Here is a 14,264-nt window from a genome sequence, read left to right as displayed (position 1 = left end):
GCTTCTCAGAACTTTGCATTCATGCCTCTGAATACAGTATTCTTCCCAGCCCTTTTTCAGATTGGTTACAATTCCTTAGTCATTTTGAAAAGGCCCAAAAGTGACTCTTTATCATGCAGCTCCTGTACATTGCCCCCCCCAGTAGCATTCGCGGGGGATGCGTACCAGACCCCTCTGCGAGTAGCTAGAATCCGCGAATGGTTGAAAGTTTGAGAAACCTGGAAAAATGCTTAAAAAAACTGCCTATTTTGTTCACTGAAACTCAAGAAAAACCCACTAAAAGTGTTTATACCTGTGTTTTTTTTTTTAGCAGTTTTATCACAAAAAATTGCATTTTATGATGAAATAGATTAGAAAAACCAGGAATTTGTGGATATTTCTCATAGAAAAAAACTGCGAATACACTAATTTCCTATGCATAATGGCTAGATAAGGTCTATAGAGAAATCTGTGAATGTGTGAGTCTGCAAATGTCGAGAACGCGAATAAGGGAGATCAACTGTACTCCGATCAAGTTGTGAGAGGCAGGGCACTCCTCGTTCTTACAACCAGGAGGAATAGCCCAGGTGTACTAAACTCCAGTCAGTTCTAGAGGCTCACTCACATTCCTCCCACCAATCAGTGAGTCTTCCTTATGTAAAGGACCGAGGGTTTGTACTATTATCATGTATGAACAAATCACAGTTTTTTAAAGTAAATTGTATTTTTCCTAACTATACAAACTTGAGGTCCTTTACATGAATGCCCACCTCATGCCACCCCTCAATCTGAAACCTGGGCCAAAAGGCAAAGTGGAGTGTACACCTGGGCAGGCGGGCCTACTCAACAACCAGACGGCAGTTATTGCCTAATCACCTTGTTCAAGAATTTAACGGCAGTATTCCAGCTTAGGCTGAAAGTAATTCCTAATGGAAAGGAGCTCAGGTTTGTATAGTTAGAAAAAAATACAATTTACTTTTAAAAAATTGTGATATTAATTACGATAACTGAAATCGAATGCATTGTACTTTTGTGAAATGTTTTCAGTTTAGGTATTTTGAAGATTACTTGACCCAAATGCACAGTTTGATATACTGAGTAAATTTGAAATGATTTTTTTTTTTTTTCGTACCAGTTATTTTGTTGTAAGGATGTAATACAGTTCACATTGTCATTAAACTTAAGAAATTTTCTAATGAGGTTTTGGTTAACATGTAATTTCATAGACTAAATGTTTACCAGCAGGATAGTGTGTTTATATTTTTGTGATTATTTGAAAGATTTATTTTTACTTTATATAATTTTTTTTTTTTTTTTTTTTTTTTTTGCAGCTTTATGCAGTTTTTTGTCAGCCAATATTATGCTAGCAATGTCATTGCATACAATTTTTTGCGGCATTTATAGGTAACCTTGCTCTTTTTTTTTTCTTTTTTTTTTCAAATAGTAAAGTTCATTGGTAGGTATGATTGCTCTGGAAAGATATTTTTCATGTTGCATTTTGACCTCTAAATACATGATTGAAAATTTAATGCTTGCAAGTCCTTTGAAGAAGAAATCTTGGTAAGCAGAAATTCATCTTCATTAGGTGGAAGAATGGGTATAGGTGAGCTTTTCCAAAGATTGGGACTCATGCTTTTTATTTTTTATGTAAATACTGATGGAGTGGACAATATATCTAAATCTAGTTTTGGCCAGAGAGTCAAGGGGAAAAGGAGAATGGCTGAGGAATTGTGCATAAAACCAAAGGATATGGTAGAAAATTCTCTTGGAAAAGTGAGGGTTATAGAAATTGGGAAAGTATATGCTTACAGAGATCCAGATTAGACTGAAAAGTCTTAAGAGGGTTAAGCATGCATTCACTGTTTAAACCCTGATTTCAGTTTGTTACTATCCATCAGCTTCTCAACCTTATTGTGCAAAAAATGAAGGTTTACATTTTATTTATACTCAAGTTTTTTATATGCGTTGCTGTTATGAACTTTGAAATCTTTCCTGGTTTTAGTGATACCCCACTGTATATATAGGACCACGGAACAGTACAATAAAAAAGATACAGATCCATACCACAAATCTAAGGTCTTACTTCAATGGTGAACCTAAGAACTTTCTTTCAGGGAAATCCTGGCAAGCTGTCCTAATAATATTTTGAAGGTACCTAATATATATATTGTACTAATTCAACATTTGCTTTGGACTGTAGTAATCTTTTTTAATTTTTCATAAATTTGGTTTACCTAAATATTGATCCTTTGCCGTTATCATTGGGAACCTTTTCAGTGTTTCCAGCTTTGTGCTTCGTTTTGTTAACTGAGCATTCACTATAAAACAGTATTTTTATAGTACACCTTAAATTTCTCCAAGTAAAGGTAAGAATAATTTTATTACTAAACTTATCATAAAAGTCCTTTTTGTAAATATTATTGGTCAGCTTATATGCTTATCTCTGACATTGCCAGCTAATAGTTCTTTAACTTAATAGGGGTAGGGTAAGATAAAAACAGCTTGGTACAGTATATGTTTTAAAAATTTGGTGTGCTGAATTATACATTATAGGCTATGGGTATGAACAAATGTTGATTAGGTCTTGTCTTATTTCAGGCTTTTATGAATAGGTTAGGCCCCGAAATATCCTATATTCAAACCCACCCTGTAACATGATTATGTTGTTGAATAAAAAGCAGCTGTCAACCTGTAAGACCAGGACACTGTGAAGTCTGCTAGGGGAAGTGGAAGAAAGTGGAGACACTTTGTCATTTTTGTGAGTGTTGAATTTCTTCAGGGTTGGCTATCACCTACCTTTTCTGGTGACAAGCATTCCCTCTCCCCCCCAAAGAAAGAGTCCAGGCCTTGGAGGACAAGATGAAGTCAGTGATGTAGAAGTAGGTTACAGAGGTGGTACAAGACAGGTTTACAGGTTTCTATTTTACAGTTGTCTCTTGAGTTCCAAAGGTCACAGGTTGTGTGCATTGGCCTTATCATCCTGAACATGTTTGTGCAGTGGACTCCTTTCAGGATGGAAATGGTAGCTTTGATATGGTACTTATCAGGAAAGGAGACTTTCTTAGCATTCTTGGACCTCAAAGATACGTACCCGCTTTCTCAAACCAATAACCTAGCAGAGGAGATAACTTCATGTCTGTGGGTAATGAAGATGTACCAATTTAAGGCTGTGTTTTGCACTGATGACTGTTTCTTGAGCTTTTCACTATGACATTGGCACCAGAAGCTGCATGAGCCCACAGGAACATGATCAGACTTGGACATTACATTACTATCTCAGTGACATCTGCTGTGAAACTTGTCACTTCAGCCACCTGATTCAGACATACCAGCATTGTAGTCTTCAAATTAACTGTATGAAATATCTAGTTTCATCAGTTAGGTGCTTGTATGTGAATATGGACATACGTATGCACACTGACAGTTTTAGCTCGTATCAGCTGGGGACAAGATCAGACTCATGTGCCTCAATTTTAGAGTTCCAGTTGTATCCACAGATGATGTACTTTGTGTTCTCCTTTGACAGCAGGATCCCTGCTGTTCTCAGGTCCATCAAACTTCAGTTGGAGAGGTAGTAGTTGAAACCTGGATATTACTGTATGGATCAGCATTTCAACTTCTTGAGTTTCATTTCTTGTTTTTAAGCCTCCAAGAATTGGCACAGGTAATTGAAGGAAGAAAAATGGTTGGGATGTTAGACTTCAACTGAAATAGCATTTTCGTACATTCAACTTCCCTGTCAGATATATACTTAGCTATAGACTCCGTCGTCCCAACAGAAATTCGAATTTCGCGGCACACGCTGCAGGTAGGTCAGGTGATCTACCGCCCCGCCACTGGGTGGCAGGAATAGGAACTATTACCATTCTAGAACCAGATTTTCTCAGTCGCCGTATTGTAAACATACGTTTGCGGTACCTCCTGACTTGATTTTTGTGTTTCATCGCCATTGATCTTATGGGCTGTCTTTTGGAGGGAAGCACTGGGTCTTTGGCTCGGCATACGCTTTTATTAACTTTGATTACCTTTTTAATGAATTTGGCTTCGAAAATGTCTTAGAATATATGACGTGTAACTACCGAAATTGTCGGTAGACACTCACATAGTTTGCAAGAAAGGGAAATATTAATATTTATTCATTAATACGAGTAATAAGTGTTAGAATTGATTGAGGAAATATAATGACTTTCTACTTTAGAGTCAGAAAAGAATATACTAACTAGATATGCTTCCTTTAGAAGTTTTATTGGCTACTCGTACTAACGAGCAGTTAGAGTATTAACAGTACTAGTAGTGTTGCATCCTCATCACCTTCTTACTTCACAGAAACTTCAAATTCATAATTGCAATTTGAAGACAAGGGATGTAGCTCAAAATGTGAGCTATTAAAAGGTAAGAAGTGATTACAGTGTTCCCCATTGCAGTGGAGGGTGCATCTGATCGGCTCTGTCTTGCTCCCAGGTCTAGACCTCTTCCAAACTCACAAGCCCAGAGGAGAAGGAATGTCGAAAGCCGCACGGAGGTTTCAGAGAATCCCCACCGGTCAGGCGTCCCCTCGGCAGATTCTGTAGAACGTCCCAGACTGCCAGGTTCGCCATTGGAAAGGCGTCCTAAAATAGTGGAGGGTGCGTCCGATCGGCTCTGTCTCGCTCTCAGGCCTAGACCTCTTCCAAACTCACAAGCCCAGAGGAGAAGGAATGTCGAAAGCCGCACGGAGGTTTCAGAGAATCCCCACCGGTCGGGCGTCCCCTCGGCAGGTTCTGTAGTAGCGTCCCAGACTGCCAAGGATAGCCGTTGGAAAGGCATCCTAAAACAGTGTTTTTCGTCATCCGATTCTTCATCGAAAAAAAAAAAAAAAAAAAAAAAAAAAAAGTGGAGTTCTGACAAGCTATCGAGACCTTCTAAAAGATCGTGGAAATCGCCAGCTTGGGATTCTAGCCCGGAAAGTTTTCCGGAGGACTATCCACCTGAGAAGAAGAAGAAAGAGATTTATTCATCAGATCCTCCTTCCCCTAGATCGGATACGGAGAAAGAAGACGCCGCTACGAAGATCCTAAGAGAAATGCAACAACAGATATCTTTGTTAATGGGAGTTTTGAAGAAGGATCCTCCCAGGAGAAAGGATCACTTCCTTCCCGTTAAGAAATCCCGTCCGATAGAAGTCTTTGACAGCTCGGACGAGGCGCCTGCCAGGCGCAAAACGCAGACAAGGCGAGAGGATTCTATAGAAAGGCGCAAAGCGCCTGAAACTCCTACTAGGCGCAAAGCGCCTGAAGCGCCTGAAACTAGGCGCAAAGTGCCTGAGCCTCCTTCCAAGCGCCTGGCGCCTGAGCCTCATTCCAGGCGCCTGGCACCTGAATCGCCTACCAGCCACCAAGTGTCAACCAGGCGCAAGGCTCCAACCAAGCGTCAGGAGCCAGGCTCCAGGCACTATGAACCAGGATCTTCATCGGAAATGGAGTTAGAGGCGGACCGAGAGGCTCCTCTTTGGGAATTTTCGCCGGATCAGTTTTCGCCTGACAGGGTCTCTAGATGTCGCACAGGCGGCCGTAGCCCTTGTCAGGATATGCCTGATTCTGCGAAAGGTGAAAGACATTCGAGGCCTTCTCCTGATAGGGACGGGAGTTGTCGCACAGGCGGCCGTCGCCCTTGTCAGGATAGTCTTAATGCAAGTAAAGGCAAGAGCAAGATCGGCCTTCTCCTGGCGGGGACTCAAGATGTCGCACAGGCAGCCGTAGCCCTTGTCAGGTTAGAGTCGGTACTGCTAAAAGCCCTTCACCTTACGAAAGGAGGCGCTCTCCTCCGGTTGCTCATTCTTCTCCCAACTTGATGGACAGGAAATGGAAGATAGATCGGAATTGGAAGCCAATAAAGGGGCAGGTCTCTCAGTTTATAAGACCTAAGCGACCTTTTTTATTGAGAGAATTAGTTCATTACTAGTAAGAGGATATTAAAATCCTCCTCCTCCTAAAAATAATGCAACCAACCATTTACAGAAAGAGTGGCAATCGTTTGGAAATTGAACAAGATTCGTACAAGCTCTCATTCATTGATTAGAGGCTCTTCCAGATAATAGAGGCGTAGAATACGGCCTTATCTCCAAGAGAATAAAAGCTTGAGAGATTCTCTTCGATCCTCGGTTTTCATTTGCGATCTCTTTCAACTAATACTAATTCGGGTTTATTTACGAAAAGAATGAAGAGAGTAAGATTTCCATTCTCTCTGCATCGGAGAGGAAAGAATGTAGTACGTAATAAGGTTTGGTGTAGTATACGACTACTGAATGACAAGTCATATACGCATACCATAGTTGCCTTTGTGGTTCGCTACGGAATTATCTATATCCTTACAGGAATTTCCTAGTAAGGACTTCGCTTAAAAGGTTTGTTACGACAATACCTACTCAGCTTAGGTATTTAACAAGGGTTGTTTGGCTTAAATATGCATTATTGAAAGCTTCCTTAGGCTCGAGAATAATTTTATTATATTCCTTCATTGAATGGAGTAACTGGCAACTCAGGAAGAATGCAGCGAGGCAGCGAACGAGACGGCTGTCATTGTAAACCAATACAGTACCATCCAGTTCTCGGTCATGAGCAGTTGGTTACATCTCTCTCTCCTACGGGATCGAATGGTTAACCGTATATTCCCCCTACATTCATGGACTTTGCCTCGAATTGAGGGGATTTATAGGCAAACATGAATAACATGGTATTCGTTTTGCTAAGGAGTTTTCAATAAAAAGATCCCTTGTAATCTTGCGGTAATGTTTACCGCAATGTAACAGGATTATAGGAATGAGACAACAATATGAATTTAACACATGCTTACAGAAGCAAAATAATGGACTTGCTAACTTTTCAATATACTAGCGAGTTATTAATCGAAGGGTTCAGTAGCCTCTCTGACAGCAGGCTCAGTAACGGCACGGTTCGTTCCTGATTTCGTTCCCCGTCTATCTTGAAGAGGGCTCGATCCCAAGGAGGGACGAAATGATTTAAATTAATTAAGCCATTTTCACAGCTCCCTCATATTTCAAGAAGTATTGAGAATCTCTTTTTTCGCCTCTGTTCGCGTTAACAAGAGAGAATCTGTTTGGAACACAGACATGGAACGTAACGATCCTTAAGAGGTTCGCTGCACAAGGTTGCACGTCCGTGAGAACCTTCTCGATCGACAATATAACTATTGACTTATGTCTAATCTTAGTGGGAAAGAGAGTTGTGGAAACCTGCGAGATGTCTTCGTCATAGATCTCTTCGCAAGGTGGAAGACGAACATGCTGCCTCTATACTGCTTCCTTATTCTCGAACCAAGAAAGGTATATGCCTTTTTTTATTTTAAAAGGGGAATAAACTTTAGTCTTTTTTCCCCTAGATTTATACAATCTTAACAGATAGTAAGATAAATGGGCGTCAAAGGAAGAGAGAATGATACTTTATGCCTCATTTTGGTCTTAGAGAGATTGGATTCACGAGGTCACGTTCTTCTCACAGCATGTTTTGGAAGTCTTTTCCAAGAAAGTCTGGATATTCTATCATCATCTATTATAAATAGACCTTAACAACCTCTCCACTCTGAGTCTGTCTGCATGCAGACTGACCAGAAGTGGACATGAATGAGAGGATTTTTCAAGGTGAATGACAATAGTCATGGCCAGGACATAGAATTGCTGCAAATCGTGCTTGATGGAATGAGGAAACTGTCCTCTTCCGATACCTCTGTGAACCACATAGAGGTTTTTTCTGCCTTTTCAGAGGGAAGAATCACCTTTGTATATATCTGCTATCAAAGAGCGCAGTAAAAGGCTATGCTCTGTCTCTACAAGGGGAATTGGAGATAGCAGAGGATTAACAGCTTCGGGATCTTATGTGATCCCTCAATACGACAAGAGTAGGATATCATATACTTCTAATGGGATCTTTTGTGGCCACAGATTCCGGGTTCCGACAAGATGGAACTGCTCCTCATCAAACTTCTTTGAGAGGTTTTATGAGGGAATTCTTTGTTTCTCTTGGCCCTAAACATCCAAGAAGGCAAAGTGAATTTTTTGTGCATTGGAATCTCGCATCAGATTCTATGGAGACTCGGCTATGGGTTCTTGCCAGCATAGTATGTCTGGTAAAAGAACTAAAACCCTCTATTCCTGACTCAACGCTTTCAGATAGAGGTTTCGTTGTCCAGGCAGGGTACTTACGTTTTTATCTACAGAAGGAGGAATGGTTTAAACGTTTGCCTACAGAGTCTTTGGGATGCGATGAGGGCTCGAAATGCTTCCCAGAAGGTATTCAGAGGGATACAATAAAGAGCTAGAAATCAGGAGTCCTCCAATTTCAGCTCGGAGTCTCCTTCGACTTCCAAGCTCCTTCCCTTCCTTCGGACAAGGATAGGGAAGATTCTGCAACGAGGAACTTCATCAACAGATAGGAAGAGATCTCGTTAGCAACAGAAGGATTCAAGAAGGATCCTCCTCGGAGGAAGACTCTTATCTCTCGTACTGTTAGATATCCTATCGTCTAATGGATGTAGCTGACTACAACCACCTCCCCTTGCCGGAGAGGCCAAAAGCTCAAAATGGAAGAATTTCTTCCACCCTTCTCCAGTCTTCTGATAAACTATTGTGGAGGTTCAGGACTTTCGGACAATGTAGCGCCAACCAGGCGCCAAATGCCAAAACAGGCGTAAAAAACGCCAGAGGCAGACAGTTTCAAGGAACACTGTCATTGTTTGATGAAGAGAGGGGGCCTCCAACCTAGCGCTGATGCGCTAGAGGCGAACAAATCGGACAGATAAGAGTGTCCGATGTGGACATCGCCAGACATCCTCGAGACTCTACCAAGCTCGAAGCTCCAGCAAGTGGAGAGGAGTCAGTTAGGCGCCAGGCGCCAAATAGTGCCAGTCTGGAGCCAGGCGCGAAGCTACTTCCAGGCGCGAGGCGCCAACCAGGAGTCGGGCGAAAAGTGCCTTCCAAGGAGCTAGGCGCCAACCAAGCGTCAGGCGCCAGGCAGGCGCGAGGTGCCAGGCAAGCGCGAGGCGCCAGCCAGATGCCAGCCAGGCTCTAGGCTTCATCCAGAAGAGATCCATTTCAAAGAAAGCCCTGGTCTTCCTTGAAACAAGTGTGATCGCTAAAGCACTTCATGAGTAACTTGATGATTCCTTCGAACAGCTGAGAATTAAAAGCGCATGAAGTGCGAGCTTTTATGAATTCTTGTTCTTTCCATAACAATATGTCATGAGGACATATTAGCTGTCACTTACGGCAGATGCAACTCTGTGTTGACTTCCCATTACACGAAGGAGGTCAAGTTGACCTACGAGAGATCCTTCTCTCTTGGTTATACGTGTCTACGGATACGTTGCTGGGATAGGGAGCCGACACTGATCCTTAACTAGTCAGTTAATTTTTATTTTAACATAGTGTTTTTCTTTGCGTTGTTTGAAAGGAGTTTGGGGATAACTTTTCAAATTAAGCACAAACCCTCGTGTTAGGATCAGGTGATCGGGATCGGTGTTGTGCTCCTTAATTATGCCACTAGGCATAGGTGTATTGTCATGTAAGTGGATAAGACCCCATTGACAAATGACCATTAGATTCTGTCGAGTAAGTGGATAAGACCCCATTGACAGATCTACAAGAACTCTTAGCCATAGGTCACATCCTCGCTGAGGCTCTTGAGACGAAGCAGACTCCTAGCAATAGCTGGGAAGTCAACCCTTCGTCTAAAACACATAGGAACCAAGGTTTTATTTATTTATTACCTACAACGTATGTTGTTTAACTGTCTAATCAGTAATTAGTTGTCCCTTACCCTCCACCAAAGGTGCCAATCAGCTAAGTATATATCTGACAGGGAAGTTGAATGTATGAAAATGATATTGTTATTGTACAATAAAGTTTCATACATACTTACCTGGCAGATATATACGATTAAATGGCCCACCCAGCCTCCCCTCAGGAGACAGTTGGAAGAGAAAATCTGGTTCTAGAATGGTAATGGTTCCTATTCCTGCCACCCAGCGGCGGGGCGGTAGATCACCTGACCTACCTGCAGCGTGTGCCGCGAAATTCAAATTTCTGTCGGGACGACGGAGTCTATAGCTAAGTATATATCTGCCAGGTAAGTATGTATGAAACTTTATTGTACAAAAATCATACTAATGGACAGGCCTGGATACCTTGTGACCAGGAAGAAGCTACTACATCAACTGCATATCTCCAGGTTCCAAATGTTGTCCCCTGTACACACAGGGACTATGCAGTAGGGCCTCCAGTGCAGTGTGTTTGTAAGCAGTCGCAACAATCTCCAGGGTTTGCTGAACTTTGGTGTCTAGTCTCACCAAGGAAAGTAGGACAGCTGTGTGATTTGTATAGTCACCAGGTTTATTGATCCACATAGCATCACTTCTGTTATACTGGATGGTTAACATGTTTTCCTTTTCCATTTCAGCCATCAAAGCCTATAGGGTAACTGTAACTAAAATCTTTGTGGACTATGTGTAGGTTCTTCAGTGGACTTGGGAAAGTTTATCCAGCATTTTGAGTAGGACCCTTGTCATTTTTATCTCCTAACTGGATTCTGTCTCAGGAAAGTTCTTTCCAGACCTCTATTTGAGCCTTTGTTGCTGGAATTTGCATTGAAGTCATCCTTCTTTCAGGTGTTTACATTTTTGAAGGGTCAGCGAGCTACCGAAGTTACTCCACTACCCTCTTGCCATTCCTGCCTTGTCTGCAGTTGCCACTGTAGCATAGGATCTTCTGTGTTCAGTCCAAGTTTTTTGTCACTAATTCAAGAAGAATGGAGGTCTCAGAAAGCACTCTTTTAGACTGTTCATCTTGGCAGGCTGTTTCAAGAAACATGTCTCTCCGAGAACTTGGTATATTACCAATTCAGGGTGGTTATATTAAGGGCCTATTAGGACATCTCTTAAAATTAGTTGGTACAGTTAAGATTTTTAGTTTTCACCTATTTCATTCTCATATGATATTTTTGGTTCTTTGTTTGAGGTGCTGATACAGTATAGTTCGTCCAAGATTTTATCTTTAGGGATGCCCTTAAATGGATGAATTCTTATTTGCTGGGACTTTTAGTACTCCTAGCCCAAGCTTTTCATATTGGGCAGGATTTAGGGGTCTGCATCGTTGATCCTTTTTTTTTTTTTTTTTCTTTCTTTTTTTTCATTCTCATCTTCAAAATATGAAATTTTAGGTTTATGTATTAGCAACTACACATATTGTTGGTATCTGATGGAAATCTTGCTATGCTTAGTAAGGGAACACCTATATGTGTGTGCTTTTTCTTAATTCTGAACATCCTGTTACCAGGGGTCTCTCGGATCCTCCATTCTTCAGTTATTACTTTTGGGCTGCCATAAGTTTGTATGAGAGATAAGGTTGGAAAAAGCAAAACTAGTTTATCTACAAAGTTAATTCCTCCTCCCTTCAGTCTTATATTTCCTACCAAGATTTACTGAAAAGTGAAGACAATGAATGGCGACACCTGAATTTGCCGGTCTTTTTGAAGATTCGATGACTTCTAATATGGACTGTATGAGTTATTAGATTGTTTGAATACTCTAATAATTTTAGAATTGAAATAACCTTGTTTGCATTATGATGGCATGAGTGTTGTCTTTGTTGTCTTTATTCACATTACTTTAATATTTCTTTGTGAAATTGTATACAGGTACTTAGCCAGGGAAAAGTGAAAGCTGATTGTTTTTAGGACCTATTAAGTTTCATATCACTCTGGTGACTGGAATTGTTACTTGGATATTTATGTATTTTGTAAAAAATTGTTGCATAAAAATATTTGTAATTGTAGCTATGGAAAAAAGTATGGCAGACTAAATTAAGAGTATGGCAAGTTAATATTTTGTGGGAAGGTACAGCTGTACCTCACTGAATAAAATGAGATAAATAGTTCCACTGAACTGAGTATCTTGGGATTATATAAATCAAAGTAATAGGAATGTGTAACATACCCAGGTATGTATGATAAAAATTGTACAATGTTAAAGAATACAATAGTAATAATTTTGAACTGGAGTTTCTTTAAGGAAAAAATGTGTTTTAAAGGATTTTATTGCTTCCAAATCCAAAATCAGTGTTCTCTTTATTTTTGCCCAACTCTACCTCTGTTAATATATACATATGATTGTCTCTTAATGTTCAACAAAATACAGAACCACCTTTTTAACCTTTTGACATCCTCAGGGGTGAGCACAACAGCTTCATTTGGTCTTGCCATCTTGTGCTCTGTGCTGGTGTTCTCAGGCCTGCAGATGTACAAGACTCACCTTGGATCCACTCGGCTTATGACATTGGTTGCAGGATATATAGCTTCATGGCTTTTCATATTCATGTTGACTGTATCCTTTTTTTGCAAAGTGTAGCTAATGCTTATTGAGATTTTTACTGGTACCGTTTTTTCCATTGTTTATAGGGACTAAATAGTGTTGTAATTTGGTACAAACGGATTATAGAACAGTAAGTTATTTAATTTTAATCATTATCACAATCCAGTTCCTGAATATCTAGGATATTGTTAATAGCTTACAACACAGATGGGAAATGTCATCAGTATATTACAACTCCAGTTTATTTCTAGCTTTTTTTTTTTAGGTACTACAGTGGAACCTCGATTTTCGTACGCTCTGGTTTTTGTAGACTTTTCCAAAGAAATTGGGTCTCTGGTTTCTTACTTTTCTTCAGATTTCGTACACTTGGAAACACTCCTTCTGGGGCCTACTGGTGACTAGGCCCGGACCGAGTGCCCTGTGTTTTTGTGCTCGTTTTTTGCACCTTATTTTTCGAGTGCTACTGCTAAATAAGCCATCGTGGGGCCAAAGAAAGTTCCAAATGCCAGCCCTTCTGTAAAAAGGGTGAGAACCACTATAAAATTTAGGAAAGAACTAGTAGCAAATTTAGGAAAGAACTCGTAGCAAAGTGTTGGAGGGTGTTGCATGCTGATCACGGTAAGCAAATGCCTACAAGTGCTGAGATAGTGAATTTAAGGCCAGCAGAGACTGGCTTGAAAAATTCAGAAAACGGGCATACATAAAGTGCCTACCTCAGTGATAAAGGACATGTTTGCAAAGTGGGAGTGATGTAAAAGATTTTGTGGAGAATGATCACCCCAACAAAGATGAAATCCATTTCTCCTCTTCTCTCTCCCAACAGCTCGCCAACAAAACACTCCACAACTTACAAGCTCAACCTTCCAACTACACAAGCACGACAACTTTCCAACAGACAATACCAATAACAACTCACAAAACAACTCCAGGAAACCACAATACAACTGACCACCAATACTCTCTTCCAAAAGACCGCTGCCGACTGACTTCACAGACTTACCGACTTCTTACAACTCTGTAACACTTTTGCCCGCCATCAAACCACTCCTTATTATCCATCCACCAGTTAAGATTCTCTCTCTCTCTCTCTCTCTCTCTCTCTCTCTCTCTCTCTCTCTCTCTCTCCTCTCTCTCTATCTCTCTCCAATCTTCTCCTCCTCTCTCTCTCTCTCTCTCTCTCTCTCTCTCTCATACAGCAACACGGAACAAGACATATCAAACATACAAAAACATTTAAACTCTCAACCCAGCAATGTTCTCAATTCTTTCTCTCCCACGCAACCCTCGAAGACGTTGTCAAAATTGTAACTACCATTATCACTCCTCCATACCATATGGTAACAAGTGTCTTCCATAAAGGTAAGAGTGATGATAAATGTTCATTATTCATTTATATTTCTCATTTTATGTTTGTAAAACTGTGTCTATTCCCAATAAAATGTATTTTTGGGATCTGGAACACATTAATTGCATTTACATTGTTCCTTATGAGAATTATTGTTTTGGTTTTCGTATGTTTTGGGCTTTATGGGGGTTTGTGGAATTGATTACTGTATGTACCAAAACCGAGGTTCCACTGTACTTTACACAAAGTTTTCCTTAACTGCAAACCAGGCTCTGAGCAACCTTGAAAACATCATGTTTGGGAAAGGCTTCCAGGCTCGTGTCATTCCTGAAGTGGCGTTGTGTTTAATACTAGCTTGTTCTGCAGCAGGCATGGTCCACAGAGTGTCTGTCACTGTCTGGTATGTTGTTTGTATTTTAGTATTGTAATAAAGTAGTGTAGTGTGTTATATGTAATTACTGTTACATTTTTATAGTACTGTATAGCTGATATGTTATCCATACAACAAACAAATCCTGTGTAACATTTTTCAAGTGCTTTTTAAGAGAATTAATAACACCAGGTTAAACTTCTTTCTTCTGGA

General features: G+C 40.5%; 1 protein-coding gene across 4 annotated transcripts in view; it reads left to right on the top strand.

Moving 5' to 3' along the window:
• LOC135208649 (protein KRTCAP2 homolog) overlaps positions 1-14,264 on the top strand; it is a 45,819-nt gene that overhangs the window by 15,934 nt on the left and 15,621 nt on the right. For all 4 annotated transcript variants that reach the window (XM_064241042.1, XM_064241041.1, XM_064241040.1 and 1 more), the window contains 2 exons: positions 12,194-12,348; positions 13,951-14,081. In XM_064241042.1, coding sequence (XP_064097112.1) covers positions 12,194-12,348; positions 13,951-14,081 — 286 coding nt within the window. The remainder of the gene's footprint in view (positions 1-12,193; positions 12,349-13,950; positions 14,082-14,264) is intronic.

The sequence above is a fragment of the Macrobrachium nipponense genome, chromosome 35 (genome assembly GCF_015104395.2).
Source record: "Macrobrachium nipponense isolate FS-2020 chromosome 35, ASM1510439v2, whole genome shotgun sequence".
Classification (NCBI taxonomy): domain Eukaryota; kingdom Metazoa; phylum Arthropoda; class Malacostraca; order Decapoda; family Palaemonidae; genus Macrobrachium; species Macrobrachium nipponense.
Note: the sequence above shows the minus strand (reverse complement) of the source record. Positions and strands in the feature narration are given on the sequence as shown.